Source organism: Ochotona princeps, chromosome 27, assembly GCF_030435755.1.
Source record: "Ochotona princeps isolate mOchPri1 chromosome 27, mOchPri1.hap1, whole genome shotgun sequence".
In the NCBI taxonomy this organism is placed as follows: domain Eukaryota; kingdom Metazoa; phylum Chordata; class Mammalia; order Lagomorpha; family Ochotonidae; genus Ochotona; species Ochotona princeps.
This window is the reverse complement of record NC_080858.1, coordinates 10,455,973-10,473,586: the sequence shown is the minus strand read 5'-3', so window position 1 is coordinate 10,473,586 and position 17,614 is coordinate 10,455,973. Positions and strand designations below refer to the sequence as shown.

Genomic DNA, 17,614 nt, shown 5'->3' with positions numbered 1-17,614 from the left:
GCTAATACCTTCCCTCTTAACTGACCTCTCCGTGTCCGGGCTTACACCTGACTCACTTTCCTACTCTGATTTCAGGTACAGTATATGAAAACATTCAAAAATACATAAATATATAGAAACAAAAGAAATGTACATCATATCAAAAAATATCTGAGTTTTAAAACAAAACCATGTTGGGGCTGGTGTTGGGGCAGGTAAAGTTATTCCTGTGATACTGGAATCCCACATGTGTGCCTGGTCAAGCCTCAGCTGCTCCATGCTCAGTCCAACTCCCAGCTAACGTGCCTGGGAAAGCATCACAATGTGGACCAAGTGCTGTGCTTGGGACTGGCCCAGCCCTGGCTGTTGCGGCCATCAGGGAATTGAATCAGTGGATGGAAGATCTGTCTCTACATGTCTCACCTCTCTCTCTCCATATCTCTGTCCTTAACTATATCAATCTTTTAAAATGTCTTGATAGGTATTTCTTACAGAAGTGTTTGATAAAATGAATATCTGTAATACTCTGCAGAATTCATCCCAAGGCCACTGCCCCCTCAAAAAAATAGGAAATACTAAAGAGAAATTTTTAGAAGTTTCTTTACTTTTAACTTACACTGTAACTTCAAAAGATATCAACAGTCTATACCTTCCCAAATACACATCAACTTTGGAAATTCTTCAGTGCCCCCACCCCACCAAAAAGAATCCCTATATGGGGTGTGTTTCAAATCTCTTAACATATCCTGTCAGTTTCTCCATGATATTCTCTCTGCTTCTCTTTCCCACACCTCTCCTGGCTGTCTCTTGCAAACCCTGGGCTTACAATGCTGAAGGCTTTCTCTCTGTCCAAGCATAGGCCTGGCTCCTCTCATTCTGCTCCTGTTCTCCAAGCACTCCCCTCTCGTGGCAATGACTGCTCTTGCTGATGTGTGTGGGAATTATTGGAACATCACTCCCTTTAGTGAGGACTTGTTGACTACCCCAGGTACGCTCCTTGACAAGATTGGCACTGTCCAGTTGGTGCACCGCGGAGCTTGGAAACGCATAATTGTTCCGTTGTGCTGCATTATTGGAAGGTTGTCTTCCACATCTGTCTCTGGGCTGCTTGAGTACTTATTCTTTTTTGCTAATCTTTTCTTCTTTTGGCCCATGTCAGGGCCTTTAGAGGAAATAAATGCTTACTTCAGAGTTGAAAGTATCTGTTTATAATTCCAAGTTCACTGGTTATCTGTCTCCACATCAATGGAAGCAGCACCATATGGCAGATGATGATATCAAGGCAATACAAATTCTTATTAACTGCTTACTTATTTCAATGAGAGCTTATTAGCTACTTGTGTTAGTACAGCCATAATGTACTTCAAGTGATATTCAGCAAATATTAACATTCTTTTTATTCTGAGATCATTTATCATTATCAATTATTTGCCATCTTTTTATATAGCCATCTCTTCACTCGTGGAAGCTCCCAAGAATTAAATAATAAATGTGAAATAAATAATAAAGAATTAAATTATTAATATTTAAAGAATTAAATAATAAATGTGAAAGCAATTTGTAAAATGGAAATGCTTATACAGTGGCCAGTTTGGCTCAGTAGTTAAAATTCCAGTTAACATATCCAGAGAGCCTTGGTTCAAATTCCAGCTGTATCCAAATTCCAGCCTCCTACTGCTCCAGCCCTGGGAGGCGGCAGGTAGCAGCTCAAGAAGTGGGCCCTGCCACTCATCTCAGAGTCCTCTGCTGAGTTTCCAAATTCCAGCCGTGGCTAGACCTAGACCCAGTGTTTGGAGGCATTTGGGGAATGAACCCAGGGATGGAAACTATCATTATGTATCTCTCCCTCCACCTCTTTACTTTTCATACAACATGGTTTATGCAAATATTGACTGCTAGATGTGGCTGAAGAGAACTTTCTTCATAATCCAAGTGCTTTTAATAAATACACTTTTAAAGCCTTCACACACATTGGTATCCTTGAAATTTAAAACAGAACAAATGAGAACAGTGTCATGAAATGATCTTCTCTGACAGGACCTTAACATTCCCAGGTAAGCACCAGGCCTCTCTATTATATCTGGCCTTTATCTATAAAGTAACTTTTGACCAGGCACTGTGGTTATCTGCTCTAATTAAGGATCTATAATTTTAGAACAGCTGTAGTGAGAACACAGGTGAGAAATGCTTTGAGAAAATAGTTAAAAGTTGTATATGTATATAGAACACAGGCTGAAAAAGCTCCTAAGGACAAAGACAACATCTGGCCAAAAGATTCTAAAATTACCCACCATTCTTCTGAATGATGTATGCCTTTGAAAGATCTCTTTCTTCAGCACTGCCTAACATTTGCGCACCGTATCAAAAGCATTCTCTTAGAATACACTGTAAGAGTGGTCGCCAACCTGAAAAAGTTAGTCTCTGTATTTGTAGCTAATAGATATGTAGCAAAGAGCCCCATGTCATTAACAATAACTGAAGTTATCTTTTGGTCCATAGTTTTCTGTGGTTTATTAATGGCATAACACATTAATTCTTCTTTCAGGGGTGACCTTTACAACACCATTAATCCTCACGGCTTTTATCCAACCACATTATTACTCATTACAGTTTCAGCTTTCAACATCTGCATTTGTTGAAATGAAAAAAGTAAATTGTACTGCCCTCAAATCCTTCGAAAATGTAAGGGATGTGTATGTGCTAACAGGACTTTTCAGAGAAAAAAAAACTATGACATGTTTTATGGAGTGGAGAAAGTCATATGATAAATGTCTTTTCATACATTCTTGGCTTTCTAAACTCTGTCATATGTAATCCTTCTGAATGCTGAAGTAAAAAAATCCATATGATAAAAATGCATGTATTAGTTATTACAATATTTAAATATTTTAGTACTAGTAACATTAGGAAAGTAGCTCCCATATCAACACGGAGATATTTATGGGCTTTTGTGTATAGTATGAAGCGAGTCATTCTTGCCAAATAAAATATTTTCTCTTACATACTTGGTATATAAAAGCTAATCTAATCTTGCGCCCGCTTAGGAAGCCGAGCAGAGTAACTGGGAGCTGGATCCTAAAAAGTACTGATATCTCTCAAAGCTTTCTGGCTCTGAAAAATTCAAAAATTATGACTTCCTTTTCTCACTACTGCTCTACTGCCTACAGTTCCTCTTAACAAATACTCTAGCATTCCACTTTGTGAAACTTCAAGTATTTGAAATACACACTTCCGCTTCTTTATCCAACCCACGATTTCTCGAAGTCTTTAGCATTTCTTCTCTTCATTCCCTTCAGTCTTGGAAACAAGAGAAGCAGCTCAGGCCCTGGCCCAACTGAATCCTTTCTCAACTTGGTTCTCCTTGTTGGTGTGTTGTCACCATTGCACTATTTCATAATTGTATATCACTCGAAGTCATTCTCCACTGCCTCCCGAAAAGGAAATAATACATATAATTCCTGTTCTAAAATCTGTTTCTCCTGAGCCGTCTCAAACTCTAATCTCTTCTCAATATTAAACTTAAGATTGATTCCTATCATCAATAGACCCTCCTTTTTCCCATATCCTTAAAATCTTTGAAACTGGAAATCTGTTAGTCATTTTGCTAAAATTTCACTTTCACGTTCTTATTATCTTGAAACATCAGCTGAATCCTAAGACTTTTCTTAATAATCTGTAATTTTCTTATAAAATATGCCACCATTTCCAAATCCCTCCCTTAGGAAATTTTGATTTCCTAGGTGAGCATGATACTGCCCTATCTTTATTTTTATTCCAAGATACGTACTCTGTCATGTACCTTTACAGCTAGTCTGGAGACACCCTGAAGGATTAGGCACTTACTCTCGAGTTGGCCTGAACTTCGCGATTCTCTGACAATGAGGAGAACCCAGCAGCTCTGACCACGTGGCTTTGGAGAAGAGCTGATCCAAGGCACTGTTTTCTCTTAGCTCTGCATCTCCAATCAGTCATCCACTGCACAGCATCCAATACCCATGCCCTGAGCATCCTTAAGGATAGACCCATGTTGGAAACAACTGAGGGTTCCAAGAGTCAACTGAGTGAGTCATTCTGGGAATGGACTATCCATTCCCAGTGAAACCTATAAATGCCAGCAGATCATGCTAATGTCTTCCCTGCAATCACATGTCAGACCCTAAGCCTGGACAAACCAGCTGAGCTCACCTCTAGAAACTGTGAAGTAACCATGCTGGTCATTTCAAGCTACTAGATTTTCGGTTAACGTCTGATGCAGGAATAGATAACCAATACCATAGACGGTGGCCATGATTATTCCTTCCTCTTCTTGCCACTCTTTTCTGTGAACTCATTAGATCTGAGGCTGCATTTTACAGATCACACATTTATACTTTCCTGCCAACCATCTCCACCTGAATGGCTCTTGGCATTTCACATTCAATATCCTTCAATTTTCCTATTTGCATCTTCTGTCAAATTCCATCCCATTCTAATATTTTCATAATTAATGGATACACAACCCCATCTTTAAAGATTTACTCAAGTTTATTTCTTAAACTGAAAGTCCTAAATGCTTTCTTGTCCCACGTGACTCTCACTGGTACAGCCAGTTGCAGGAAAGTACTGCCAGTTCTTTTTCAGGTGATCCAACCTTCCTCTCCTTTATCATTGCTTGTATCTATCTCATGTCACTTACTCTGGCCTACAATGAAACAGTGCTTTCCCTGATCCTAATACACTGGAGTGGTCAACACTCGAAAATTGGGTCATATTGCTATCTGAAGAAAAATGGAAAATTCCTTAGGCTAGAATTCAGCTAGATTCCAGAGTCCACATGACCCTTCAGGTTATTTCTGATCTCCCTCCACCAGGGATGCATGCTATGTCCTGGCCAGACTGCTGTATTTCTCAAAGCCAGGCTGTTTTCTGATCCTTCTGTAGTAGTTTGGCATGCCCAGGAATGAATGAGCCTGGTTTCAATTAGATTATCACCAACCTAGTCTTTTTTTGATCCTTCCAAAGAGAATCCAAAGCTCTTTTCTATGGGAACTGGATAGAGACTGTGCTCTGCAATTCCACTTAGTATTCCTGCCTTACCCTAAAGAAGAGAGAACTTCACCACCACCAAGCATGAGCAACTTGTAGGCTGGTCTATGCTGATCTCAGCCTTATAAATAGTAAACCTATCAATAAATGGAGGTTGATGTATTTATTCACTACATAATTTATATATGTGAAAATAATTAAATTTTTCTCTCTTTCTGGAAGTATTTCCTAGTGTTGTTTATTCTACTGAAAGTATAAACTTGGAGAAATAAAGGTATTCATTGTGTATTACATTGGGGCATTGATGCAATTCTCAGGCTATAACAGAACAGATTTTATATCCTAATAAATGATAGCTGATGCAGGAAAAAATGTATTTCATCATTAAGTATCTACACATTAAAAAAAAACAAGCTCCTGTGATTGAAAAGGTATGTCAGCAAACAACAACATTTGGAACAATTGTTTGCTATGATCAGTCACTGAGGCTACCTCTCAAATAAAATTACAGATGTAAGTTTTATACATATGCATGTATGAATGTATGCTTTAAGCTATATATATATATATATATACATATATATATATTAAACATAAGTAGTTCAGTTAGATTTCTAGGGAAGAGTATAATTTGGAATTTAGCTAGATATTTCATCCGCATATTTAAAACAGAGCTATGTATTTCTTCAAATCAAAACTCTCCTGTCGAGCTTAAGCCATGCAAAGGATGTGTGGGATGCGCCATTAAAGAGCATTTCATTCCAGTCCCATAAACAGAAAATGAGCAAGAACAAAAGAAACAGAACTTACCTATTGTGCTAACTCTGGCTGAAGGACTAGCTAATGCTGCTGGGACAGATGCTTTGAGGGGGCCTGCCCCACTGTTTATTCTCAGAGCTGGCATATGGGGAGAGGTGGGTGACGTGGGTGATTTGCCATCAGAGGTCTTGGGTTTAGCTGATAGGTTCAGTGGCTGTGCCACTTCATCCTGCAATGATCATTAGAAAATGAGCTGTGATGAGGAATGTCTGATCCAAAATGTCTGGAAAAACATTGGTCTCCCCGTTTCCCACTTCCCACCGAATTTCTCCACCAATTAGTCATCTAGTCATTCAATATGAGCAATTCACAGTTTGGTTAACTGTCAACATAATGGCACTTTCAGCTATGTATCACAAAACCCTTTTTAGGCCAGAGAAATTACGTATACGATCAATTATCCATAGAAAGGTCACAATTAATGTAGCCTGTAACAAGTAGCCTATGAAAGTTTGAATTTTACTTTTACTCTTGATTGAAAGATGTTACACATTTTCACACACCTATTTTTGACATCCATAGGCTTTTTTTAACCTCCCCCAAGAACAGGGACCAGGTATTAATCACCTCTCTACTCTGGCCCATGAACAAATTGTTTAGAAGACCCATGATGGAGGACTGAAAATTGCTGTGATCAAAAATACTCTCCATATTGAATATAAACATGAGTTTTCTTTGAGAAATCTTTTCTGCTAAGTTTCAATGACACACTGTAGATTGACTCTAAAAATGAAAGACAAAAGCTAACGTGACACTAATTTATAAAATTTATGTTTAACACATTTTTAAATCCTTAACAAGTCTTCAAAACTCAGAATTGCTTTCCAGATACTTCTCCCATGCCACAAGTGGCATGAGAAATTGTGTGTGATGAGCTCAGCATTGCTGGTCGTTTCCAATTTTCCCATGTTTGAAAAGGATAAAGCATAGTTTATATTTGCTTCCAATCCTTTCTAACCAAACACTTACATGATTTCATGCTTAAAATTTATGAGTGCAGTATCAATAACATTTCTATAACTTCAGATAAAAACCAGACAGTATGAACACCCCATCAGTTTTGTTTCATTGCAAATAGGTAAAGCAATTTCAGTCCTTTTTTTGTGATCCAAATTGGAAATTGCATCACTTATGTGTATATGATTGATCACATTATACACAATTTCACATAGATATTATTGTAGAATAAAAATTTAGTTTCTACTTAGCTACTATTTTGTGAGTTAAAAGCATGTCTAACATAATAGAGGAGATCTACTGAAGGTAGAGCAGTTGGATAATTAGATTAAAATGGATAATTAAGTGACATAAAAATATATGTTAATGAAGGTACACCAAAACTATTTATATTTACCAAAACACGGAGATAAATAACTTCATAAAATGATATGATATTATGTTTATTTTAAGCTCATAGTTTAGATCTATTAGTACTAGATTACTGTTCAATTTTCTGATTGGCTGCTCTTAAGAAAACAAAAGACTAGGAAGAAATGCTCTTGTATCTTTTTTTACAGTTCTGTTTTTGTTTCAGAGAAAAGAACAGTTATCTGAAAATATGAGATAATTTAAATTGGCAATCTGAGATGCATCTTAAATTAACGGTCATTTTGCCAAACTTTTATTGACTCACAGGATGTTGGGAGGCAGTGAAACAGGATAGTTTCATGATTGACTCAATACATACATCTGAGTTTACATTAGCATTTTAAAAATCATAGGAACAAATTATTTCTAGATTGCTCAACTTGAAACATTTAGTTGAGTTAGTTAGCCATAATCTCTTTATATATACATACTGCCATGGCTGGCAAAGTCCCTGAGGTTTTTGTCCTTCTCTATGTTTTAGTATGGATAGTAGTTCTCAGAATGTCGTCCATGGATTGTCAGCGTCACACAGGAGCTTTGCATAAAGCCAAGTTTTCTATCACAAAAACTTTAGGGATGGGTCCCAGCAACATGTGTTTCAGCCAGCATTCACTGATGTACCTGCCTTATACACTTATCAAGTGAAAGGAAAATCCTAAATGAACTTAATAACTTAAGCTTTATTATTTTTAAATACAGAGAAACACACCCAGAGTGGGGGAAGGTGAGAGAGAGAGAGAGAAAGAGAGAAATAATGGGGAGAATATGTATCATCCAAAGGCTTACTCCTCAAATGTGTACAACAGTTGTGCAGGTCCAAGCCAGGAACCTAGAATTCCATATGAGTCTCTTCAGTGTGACCCTGGCATTTCAGCTATGGCTATTGTCTCTTAGGGTGTGCACAGCAGAAAGCCAGCTGGAAAGAAGTACAGGGACTCAGATCGAGGCATCTGTGATGGGAAGCAGGTGTCACAAGTGGTACGTTAACCACTGCATCAAATGCCTATCCTTGAAACTAATTTTATTCAGCTTCAAAATCCTCTGAAGATCTTCCTTACATAAAAATATGCCATAAACTTTCTCAATCTTTAAAATTGGTTTGGGGGAAGAAGGTGGCATTGTGCCAAACAGCTAAGCCACTGCTTATGCCCACCTACCATGTTACAGCATGAGGTTCAAGTCCAAGCCCCTTTGCTTCCAAGCCAGCTTTCTGATCATGCACCTATGAAGTAGTGGATAAAGTTCCCTGCCACTAATGTAGGAAACTTGGATGGGTGTCCTGGCTCCGGACTTCAGTTCGGCTCAGCTGCACTGCTGTTGGTACTTGGGGAGCAGACCAGCAGAAGGAAGATAATTTTTTCTCCATCTCGTCCTGTCACTTTACCTTTCTTTCCTTGTGAAAAACAATTTTTTTTCTTGAAAATCAGAGAGAGAGAGGAAGAGGAGGAGGAACAGCAGCAGTAGAGAGGGAAAGGGAAAAGGAAGGAGAGAGAGAGAGATCTTCCATTTGCAGGTTCACTTCCCCAAAATGGCCACAACAGCCAGAGCTGGGCTAGTTTGAAGCTGGGAGCCAGGAGCTTCTTCTGGGTCTCCCACGTGGGTGCCTGGGTTCAAGGACTTGGGCCATCCTTCACTGCTTTCCCAGGCACATTAGCAGGGAGCTGGATTGAAAACGGAACAGCTGGGACTAGAACCAGTGTCCATCTGAAATGTTGGCATCACAGATGGAGGATTGGCAGGATACTCCACTGTGCTTTTCAAGTAAGTAAAGACTCTATAAAAATAACAATAAAAAGAATCAAATGGGCATATCATATATTCGTACTAAGTACTTTAAGAGTTGGTAAGACTCAATGGAGACAATAGAATTAGGATCCAGATCTGCCTTTCACCTAGGCCTAAATACCTTGTCTGTCCAGTGGGGACTGTATGGCCCACTGTTTATGCAGTTGTAAATAATTCAGAAACTCTATTTCCCGATTCAATGTCATACTTGTGTTGACCACCTTTTGGTGATACGACTGGCTCCTGTCAGTCAGCCATAGAGCTTCCTTGCCCAGCATCACAACTCTTGCAAAAGTACCAGGGGATGCTGGAATAATTCAAGGTAGCTGCTTAATGTACATGCCACCATGCAAGAGTGACAAAAAAAGAAGGAATGGAGTTGGAACAGGAGATGAGCAGGCACAGAGGAAGCGGGGTCTGAGTGCATACACGGGGCAGTGATGATGTTCACATTAAATGGGATGTAGGTGCAGATGGACTGAAGCAGCATATGTGTTAGTTTCAAGCACTAAGAACAATTACATGTAAATACTGAAAGATGACTATTCAAAGTGTTTCCTAGTGCATGAGACCTGCTAGAACTTAATATTTTCCTCCATTCCCGGCAGCACAGATGTCAGAAAGCCAAAAAGTGCATGGCCCCAAGGACATTAGAGTTGACAGTTCCAAAGTTGATATAAATGTCATTCAGAGTTGCCCTTTTACTCTCTACCATTATGTGACAAGGCTAATAGTATAATAATAAGAATTCACATGCTTCATCCTTACTGTGGTCAGGTACACACAATCTTACACATTATTTCACAATTTAATTCTATTAATAATTTACTACTCGACTACTATACCAACTGCCTATTATTTAGGAAGAACACAAGAATTAAATCTGCTTTGCATTTTCTAATACTTAATTTTTATTTCACTAGATTCAAATTTAAAAACCACTTTTAAAATGGACAGTCTATTTAGGGCATGCAGGTGAACATAGAAATACAGTAAGACTTTTCCACTTTGATTTTTTTCATGCAATATCTTGTCTGGGAGAAATCTGAAAACCTAGCATGCCTAATACCTAGACTTACAAATTAAACATGTATTTAATTATTATGAATAAATGATTTATACATAAAGAACTTGACTCATTTCCATGGTCAAGAATACATGGGAAAAAATAGTAGTTCTATCAAGTTTACTTCCAGTCAGGAAACCAACTTTCCTTTAATAACTTGCCAAACTGTTAAATGAAGTTGCCAATTAAAACACTTGAAAACAGCATATTCTATGATTATTTCATTGAGGCACAAAGTCACACTTAAGAAATTTATGTATCTGTTGAGAAGCTCCAAACTTGAAGCTAAGTGAATGTGTGAGGTAAATGTGTTTTAATTAGAAGACTGTTCTTTGCATTTACAGATTTCATTATATAATTTATATACATATATATGCACACTCTGAATTATTTAATTATGAATGCTATGTTGTAATTAATATAAAGTTCTACAGAGATCCAGGTTTTTGGACTCAACATATAAAACTATTATATGATAATTATCATCCTTAATTTACAAAGATACTGTTGAAATTTAATTCCTGAGATTCAAACCTAACCATGTGATTTTGTCACAAAATAAACCATATGAAAGATGAGACACATGTAATAAGTGAAGTAATACACACATTTGCTATTTTAAGAGTGAAACTGCAAATTATTATGCATGTTGGTGACATGCCTTAAAATTTTCTTTGGTTAAACAAAAAAATTGCTAATATTACAACTACTCGTTTAAAAATGCTATTTATTTATTTGCAAGGCAGAGTGACAGAATTAGCAGGAAATAGAGTGAGGAAAGGAAATCCATTCACTGGTTTGCCTGCCAGATGCAGCGAAGAACCACACCTCTCTCCTGGCCTCCCACATGGGTGTGAGGGACCTAAGCACTTGGGGTATCTTCTACTCTCTTCCCAGTCAAGTTAAAAGGAAGCTTATTTGTAAGAAAAAAAGCCAGTACTTGAATGCCACTCCAATAAGGGGTGCCAGCATCACAAGTGATGGCTTAACCTGCGGTGCTATGAAGCTACCCACCCCAAAATTCAATTTCTCTTTAAGAAAAAAAAAATCTCACTTTTTTATATCTTACATGCTCCATCAAGTTTCAGCAACCTATTCATCAACAGAGCTTCGCTCAATGGAATACTCGTTCATCTCAGCTGAGAATTCACGATAAGTAAAATCTAAATAAACACACACTCTGGACACATTCCACTGGTGTCGGGCTGCTGTAACACATTTAGCAGTGAACATGAACACCAGCCCACGGTGATGTAATCAAGTGTTGCAGAGACTGGGATTAATTTATATTCCAGCCTATGGCAATGCCTTACACGTGGATAAATAGACACACTGAATAAACTAAGAATGTGACCTAAATATGTAAACCTTAGATGTACTGAAGAAATGCCAGCTGTTGTCATGGACCCAAGAAATGGTTCCACCCAAACTAAACACTGTGAAAGATTTATGAAAGGCAAAAATATAGTTCACTTAGATGGCTATCTAATATTAAATTTATTTGGTGAACATGCTAGTCTAACAAAATTGCTTTACAATGTGCTAAGATTACATAACTTAGAGAAATAAACATGATAAAAGAAAAAAAATTCTTGGGAATTCTGGAGAGTTCTTGCTCTCTTCTCTCTACCTAGCTTTTCTTTCCATTCCTCTGAAACTTTGATAGAAAATAAAGAAACCAGTATCCCGAACAAAATTCTACTCATTTCACCCCATTTTCATCCCTGTCCCTCACAGTATCAAAATATTCCATATATGGTTCATTAAGCCCCAAGATTCACCACTAACGATATGAAAATGATTTTACTAAAGATTGCTTTATTTGTTTCCATTATGGATTTGATAATCTAGCTCATCACAGTTGTTTCAAATTTCTGTTTCTTTAAATATTTACCTAAATTGTTTGAAAAATATTTAGTTAGTAGTTAACATATTTATACTATTCTGATAGCAACCAATTAGAATATGCAAATATAATCAATCATCCATCATTGATTGAAGGATATTACAATTACTTTTTAGCAGCTGTTATATGCTTGTCATTAATAAATCAACTGACATCTAGGCATATGGCAGTTAAATTTTGGATTTCAGAGGTCAGTGTTAAAGGAGCAAAGAAGAATATTTGGTTTTTCTTTAGACCCTATGTATAGATGGACAGAGAACTGCACATTTTTTCAACTATTCACATTTCATATTCTATCCTCTTTTATTAAAAACACTTTGATTCTTTAGTAGGCACACAATCACTGAACTCAAATATGTTTTTCTAACTTCAGATTTCCTGCTTTGTCTGATTTGGAAAGCTGCGATTTACTCCATGTTTTCCATGAGTATGTGAAGTATAACACCAGCCTATGGGGAGCAGTGAAGGCAGGCATGAGCATATTTGACGTTAATCGTGCAGCAGCATTGTCTCCTCAGATGAAATCATCCTATTGGATTAGATATGGAAGCCAGGTGACAGCCTGAATTGCACCGTGCATCCAACTGCTGCACTTCTCTGCCCTAACTCCTGCTCGCAGTAGGCCTGTGGGAGCCGTCTTTCACTTCCCCAACAGAAACAGGGTGCAGAGGTTTGGTAGGAAACTCAACAACACTACACAGAAATACCACAAGGATTTCTAAACAAATTCATGCATTGGTTGACCTTTCCCTCATGAAGAACTTGGAGGGAAAACGTTTGGGCATCTGCCAGTTCCAACTCCATCCTTCTTTGGCAGTTCCACTAAATCGAGTCTATCACCCTAGAGAGCACATGGTCTTGAAGTTACTTTTCATGAACAGATGATAGCACCTGGACTCACAAATCACAAACTGCCTTGTTAGCCAGGCAGGAAGAATCTCACACTGCCACTTAAATCCAAGTTGTATGTTATTTGGTGAGGGCCAAAGATTGCAGCTCCTCACCTGTCTTCCTTAGGCTGCCATTTTACACTTGCCTTTCATGTAAACCTGTTCCTTAGGTGGGTGCCAGTGAGTCACAGTGCTATACCACAGTGGGTAAAGCTGCCACCATGACTCAGGCATTCCATACCGGTGCCAGATGATGTGTTCTAGATGCCCGACTTCCCATCCAGCTCACTACTACTTGGCTGGGAAAACAGCCAAGGCCTAGCCTCACGGTCAACAGTGTGGAGATCTGAGGAGCGAACCAGCAAATACAAAATCTGTCTCTCTTTAACTCTCTGCTTTCACATAAATGAACTATTTTTTAAAAGGTAGGAGAGACACTTGTTTCAATGCAGTAATTACATTTCAATTTTATGTTTTCATGGTTGGCAATTCCTTAAAGCTATTCGCATGGTACCCATAATTTATTTTGATGTGTAAAATGCTCTGTCCTTTTTCAATTTATACCTTCATTATTACTATTATTATTATTATCCTTATTGTGTGACTTTGCGGATTTAATGTCTTAGTAGTATAAAGTATACACAACATACACAAACACAAATACATATTAAAAAAACAGAAAAAAACAAAATGTGACTTCTGGAATATCAATTATATTTTTTAACTTAAAAACCACTGTGGAAACCCTAAAAAAATATGCCATGTTTTCTACACATTTTCATTCTGCAGCAGCCACCTTTCCGAGATGTCCGTCACTAATTCCTGCCTGCTGTGCTTACACCCTGGGTTGTCTCTCTCATAAGCAACCCAGCAAGAATGACAGAGCCTGAATCCTGGCACTAAGTTGTCCTACCTTCTTGGATGGATCACTTGCTCTGGGGCAATTTGCAACCTCAGCATTACTGATGTGTTAAGCTGAATAATTCTTTGGATGGCTGTCCTGTGTATGGTTGTTTATCAGGATTCGTGGCTCTGCCCATTAGAATGACATGCTTGTAGCACCCTTACTCAAGTCGCAAAAACTAAAAATATCCTCAGATATTGTCAAGTATGTTCTAGGAAGCGAAATCACCTTCTCCCTCTCCGCCCCCCCCCAACACACACTGGATGAGAACACAGGCTCCGGGGAGAAACCAGATGCTTAAGCTGATGACAATTTCAATGGTTTTGAAACTAGCAATACTTAACCACTCCAGATGCCATTCTTTTGGACAGTTTCTTCATCTTCCTGCACTCCTTCCTTCCCCTTCCTGGCTCATCTCTAACTCAGCTCTGAAACTCTTTTTACATGGACTCTCTAAACTCTATTTTCAAAATATTTTCTAAAAATGTGCCATTTAAATACAGCATTTACTTAGAAGAGAATGACACGGAAGACCTTTAACCCACAACACTAGATAAAAACAGACTCATCAAAATTTTTGCAGAGTAAATGTAGTTCCGGAAGCATCAACAGCAGAGCCTGATGAGATCCGTTACCGCGTAAAGCAGCACAAAATGTATGGTGTTTCAGACTCAACTTTCTTTCACCTCTGGTCCCCAGACAACTTCAAATTTCTAATAATAACAGTTATTTTGTGCTCTGGCATTCATTACATCTGGATGACTGCTATTATCTTTAAAAATGATTAACAGTTCCTTCACCAAGAGGCTAAAAGGAAGTACAGCAGAGAACTGATGTTAATGATCCCACTAGTTCCTCCTATTAACCACTAAATGTAAATCTACAAAAGCTTTCAAAAAATGCTTTACAGAAATTAAATTGTTCACTCCACGTATAAGCACATATAATGCATTCTTGAAATCACCTAATTCTTAAATTTATGATTACAAAGCATTTGTCAATGTTATTTTCCTGCTAGTTTTTCTTTGAAGGGGTGTGCTAAAAAATTCACTAAGAACTACAAAACTGTCAGATGACGGAATGAATGGGAAAATGAAAGAACTCGGAGAGTAGCAGAGGTTTAAAAACTCAGCTCAGAAATAGAGGCCATGTCAATAATGGCCAGTGCCATGTTCGAATGGCCTGATCTCGCATGGGTGCTGATTCACGTCCCGGCTGCTCCACTTCCCATCCAGCTCCCTGCTTGTGGCCTGGGAAGGCAGCAGAGGATGGGCCAATGCCTTGGGACTCCATAGCCACAGGGGAGACTTGGAGGAGGCTCCTGGTTTTCCTCTCTTTGGACCAGCTCAGCTCTGGCCATTCCAAAATGGGGAGGGTGACCCAGCAGATTGAAGATCTTTCTCACTGTCTCTCCTTCTCTCTAGAAATCTGCCTTTCCAATAAAAAAATAAGTCAGAAATCTTTAAAATAACAACAATAAATTCCATGGACATGTCCATGTTGGGTGTGGCCACCCTGCCCATGCCTGAGTGTACAAACTGAGCACCGCATCAGCTCCACCTGAATTTACAACAAAATGAAGCTCAAAAGGACAACATCACAATGTAAGTGTCACCTAATCCAGCCAATGCTACATGGCTTCTAGGAGAAATAAAAATTCCCCCATGGAGGCATGAGTAATCTATTACAAAGGGAAAACCACTAATGAAAATGTTAATAAAACACTGGTGACCTTGACATAAGATAAAACATCTTGGAAGAGCCTTGGTGCGGTTCAAAATTTATTTTAAAAAGTGCCCATGGTTCTTAGAGATTTACGCCTTCCTAGGTACTACAAAAGTCCTGGTTGTAAGCAGAATGACCAGCTTTAGGGGCAATCATGGAGAAAGAGTCAGAAGTAATAGAAGGTACTTAATAGTAATTCCAATGAATTTTATCCCAGGGCTCGTTTTCTATACTTACATACACATATGTGCAGATTCTAATAAACATCAAGTGGCTAAAGAAGCTAGTGGACTCCAGATGACTGAGGCTTAACACTTCATGACAGTTATATCCACTAAATGATACTTTGGTGTATAGCTGGGAGATTCGAGTTAAAGCCAAATTGCCTTCAGCACGAAATCTTAGAGGAAGAAGTTGTGGCTATGGTTGTATATGTGTGTCTCTCTGTGTGTTACAGACATAAAGCAAGGAACAATTAAGGAAGAGTAAGGTTAAACACCCTGGTGTAACTGACTATAACAATCACAGGACTCTATTGCATTTAAAAAATAATCAGATTTCAAATAATTTAAGAAAATTTTATTATGGAGGAGTCTTCACTGGTGATCTCCCTATTCATAGACTCTTTAGGATATAACATTTTTTTGGATGGTGGTATCGAAATAATAACTTTATAATCATACACATTAGCCTTGCATAGAAAAACACTATTAATCACAAGCATTTAATTCAATTGAGAGATTCACCAATAATTCAATTAAAATTCAGTTTATAATATTTATTTGGGGGGCAGTACTATAAAGCACTGGGCACTGGGATCACATACTGACACCGGTTTGAGTCTTGACTGTTCCACTTTTAATCCTTCTCTTTATTAATGTGCCTGAGAAAGCAGCAGAGGTTGGCTCACTTACTTGGAACCCTGTGCCCTGGTGGGAGACCTAAAAGAAGCTCCTGGATCCTGGCTTTGGATAGACCAGTTCTGGCCATCACTGTCATTTGGGGAAAGAACCAGTAGATTGAGGATCTTTCTCTCTCTCTCTCTCTCCCTCTCCATAACTCTTTCAAAAAAGTACCTTTTAAAGCAATCTTGATTTTTATTTCATTTCGAAAAGGAGAGACAGAGAGACAACTTCAATTGGCCAGTTCACCCTTCACAAGCTTACAATGGTTAAGACTGAGCCATGCTGAACCCAGGAGCCTGGAACTCAACCCAATCACATGTGCTATTACCAGTTCTGTCCTCAGCAGGTGCACATTAGCAGGTGGCTGGAATGGAGTCAGGAGCACAACCCAAACTTGCACTCAAGCATTCTGATCTGAGGTAAGCAAGTGTCCCAAGCAGTCTGCATTATACACTTACAAGCCAATCAAATCAAAGTTTTTCTATTGTTCTTTATTAAAGTGTTTGCTTTCCGAACATGCTTTACATCTAGGTACAATGCACTTACTGAACACTGAGCAAACTGACTCCTGGATGCTTAAACAGGAAGATGGGCACTACCGAAAAAGTCTCCCTCCAGTTGGGCCCACCAATGGTTTCTCTTCCCACTTGGAACTTTATAGCTCTTCTAAATCTTTACAATTCTGCCCCCTTTTTCTTTCCCCATACACTCGACTGTTTGCTGTCTCTGTAATTAACTACTTCCTATTCAAGCATGTTAGCTACAAAGTCACTGTCAAGGGTTCCTGGAACAATGTGCTTCCTATTAACTTAACTTGCAACTTTACTAGGTTACTAAATCCAAGCTTTAACTCATTTCACTACATTTCTTTGCCTACAGAGAACACGCAGCAGCCAAAGGCTGCAAGTCCAAAGATAAGTACAAACAATTTAATTATAAAATTCATTTCTCACACCTCTTCTTGCTTTAACTTACACTGCTTGCCACCCCTTAGGTTAAAAACAGTATTAGCAATTTTTCTTTCTGAATATAAAATTAGGGAGTTATGCCATCTGCCCTGGTCTCACTTTTTTTTTCTTCATGTGGTAAGTTCATTTTTAAATTTGTTCCATAAGTATCTTTTAGCAATACTCTCAACAGAGTGATAGGTTGTGAGAAAAAAAATTTGTACTCCAGTTGGTGAAGCAGTATACAGACACTAGATGATAAAAGATTAGAAGGCAATGCTGACTTGCTATGAAA

The 17,614-nt window shown here is 38.3% G+C and overlaps 1 protein-coding gene across 9 annotated transcripts in view; it reads right to left on the bottom strand.

The window, feature by feature from the left end:
- Positions 1-17,614, bottom strand: part of SOX5 (SRY-box transcription factor 5) — a 569,607-nt gene that overhangs the window by 32,286 nt on the left and 519,707 nt on the right. For all 9 annotated transcript variants that reach the window (XM_058655909.1, XM_058655908.1, XM_058655911.1 and 6 more), the window contains one exon: positions 5,815-5,992. In XM_058655909.1, coding sequence (XP_058511892.1) covers positions 5,815-5,992 — 178 coding nt within the window. The remainder of the gene's footprint in view (positions 1-5,814; positions 5,993-17,614) is intronic.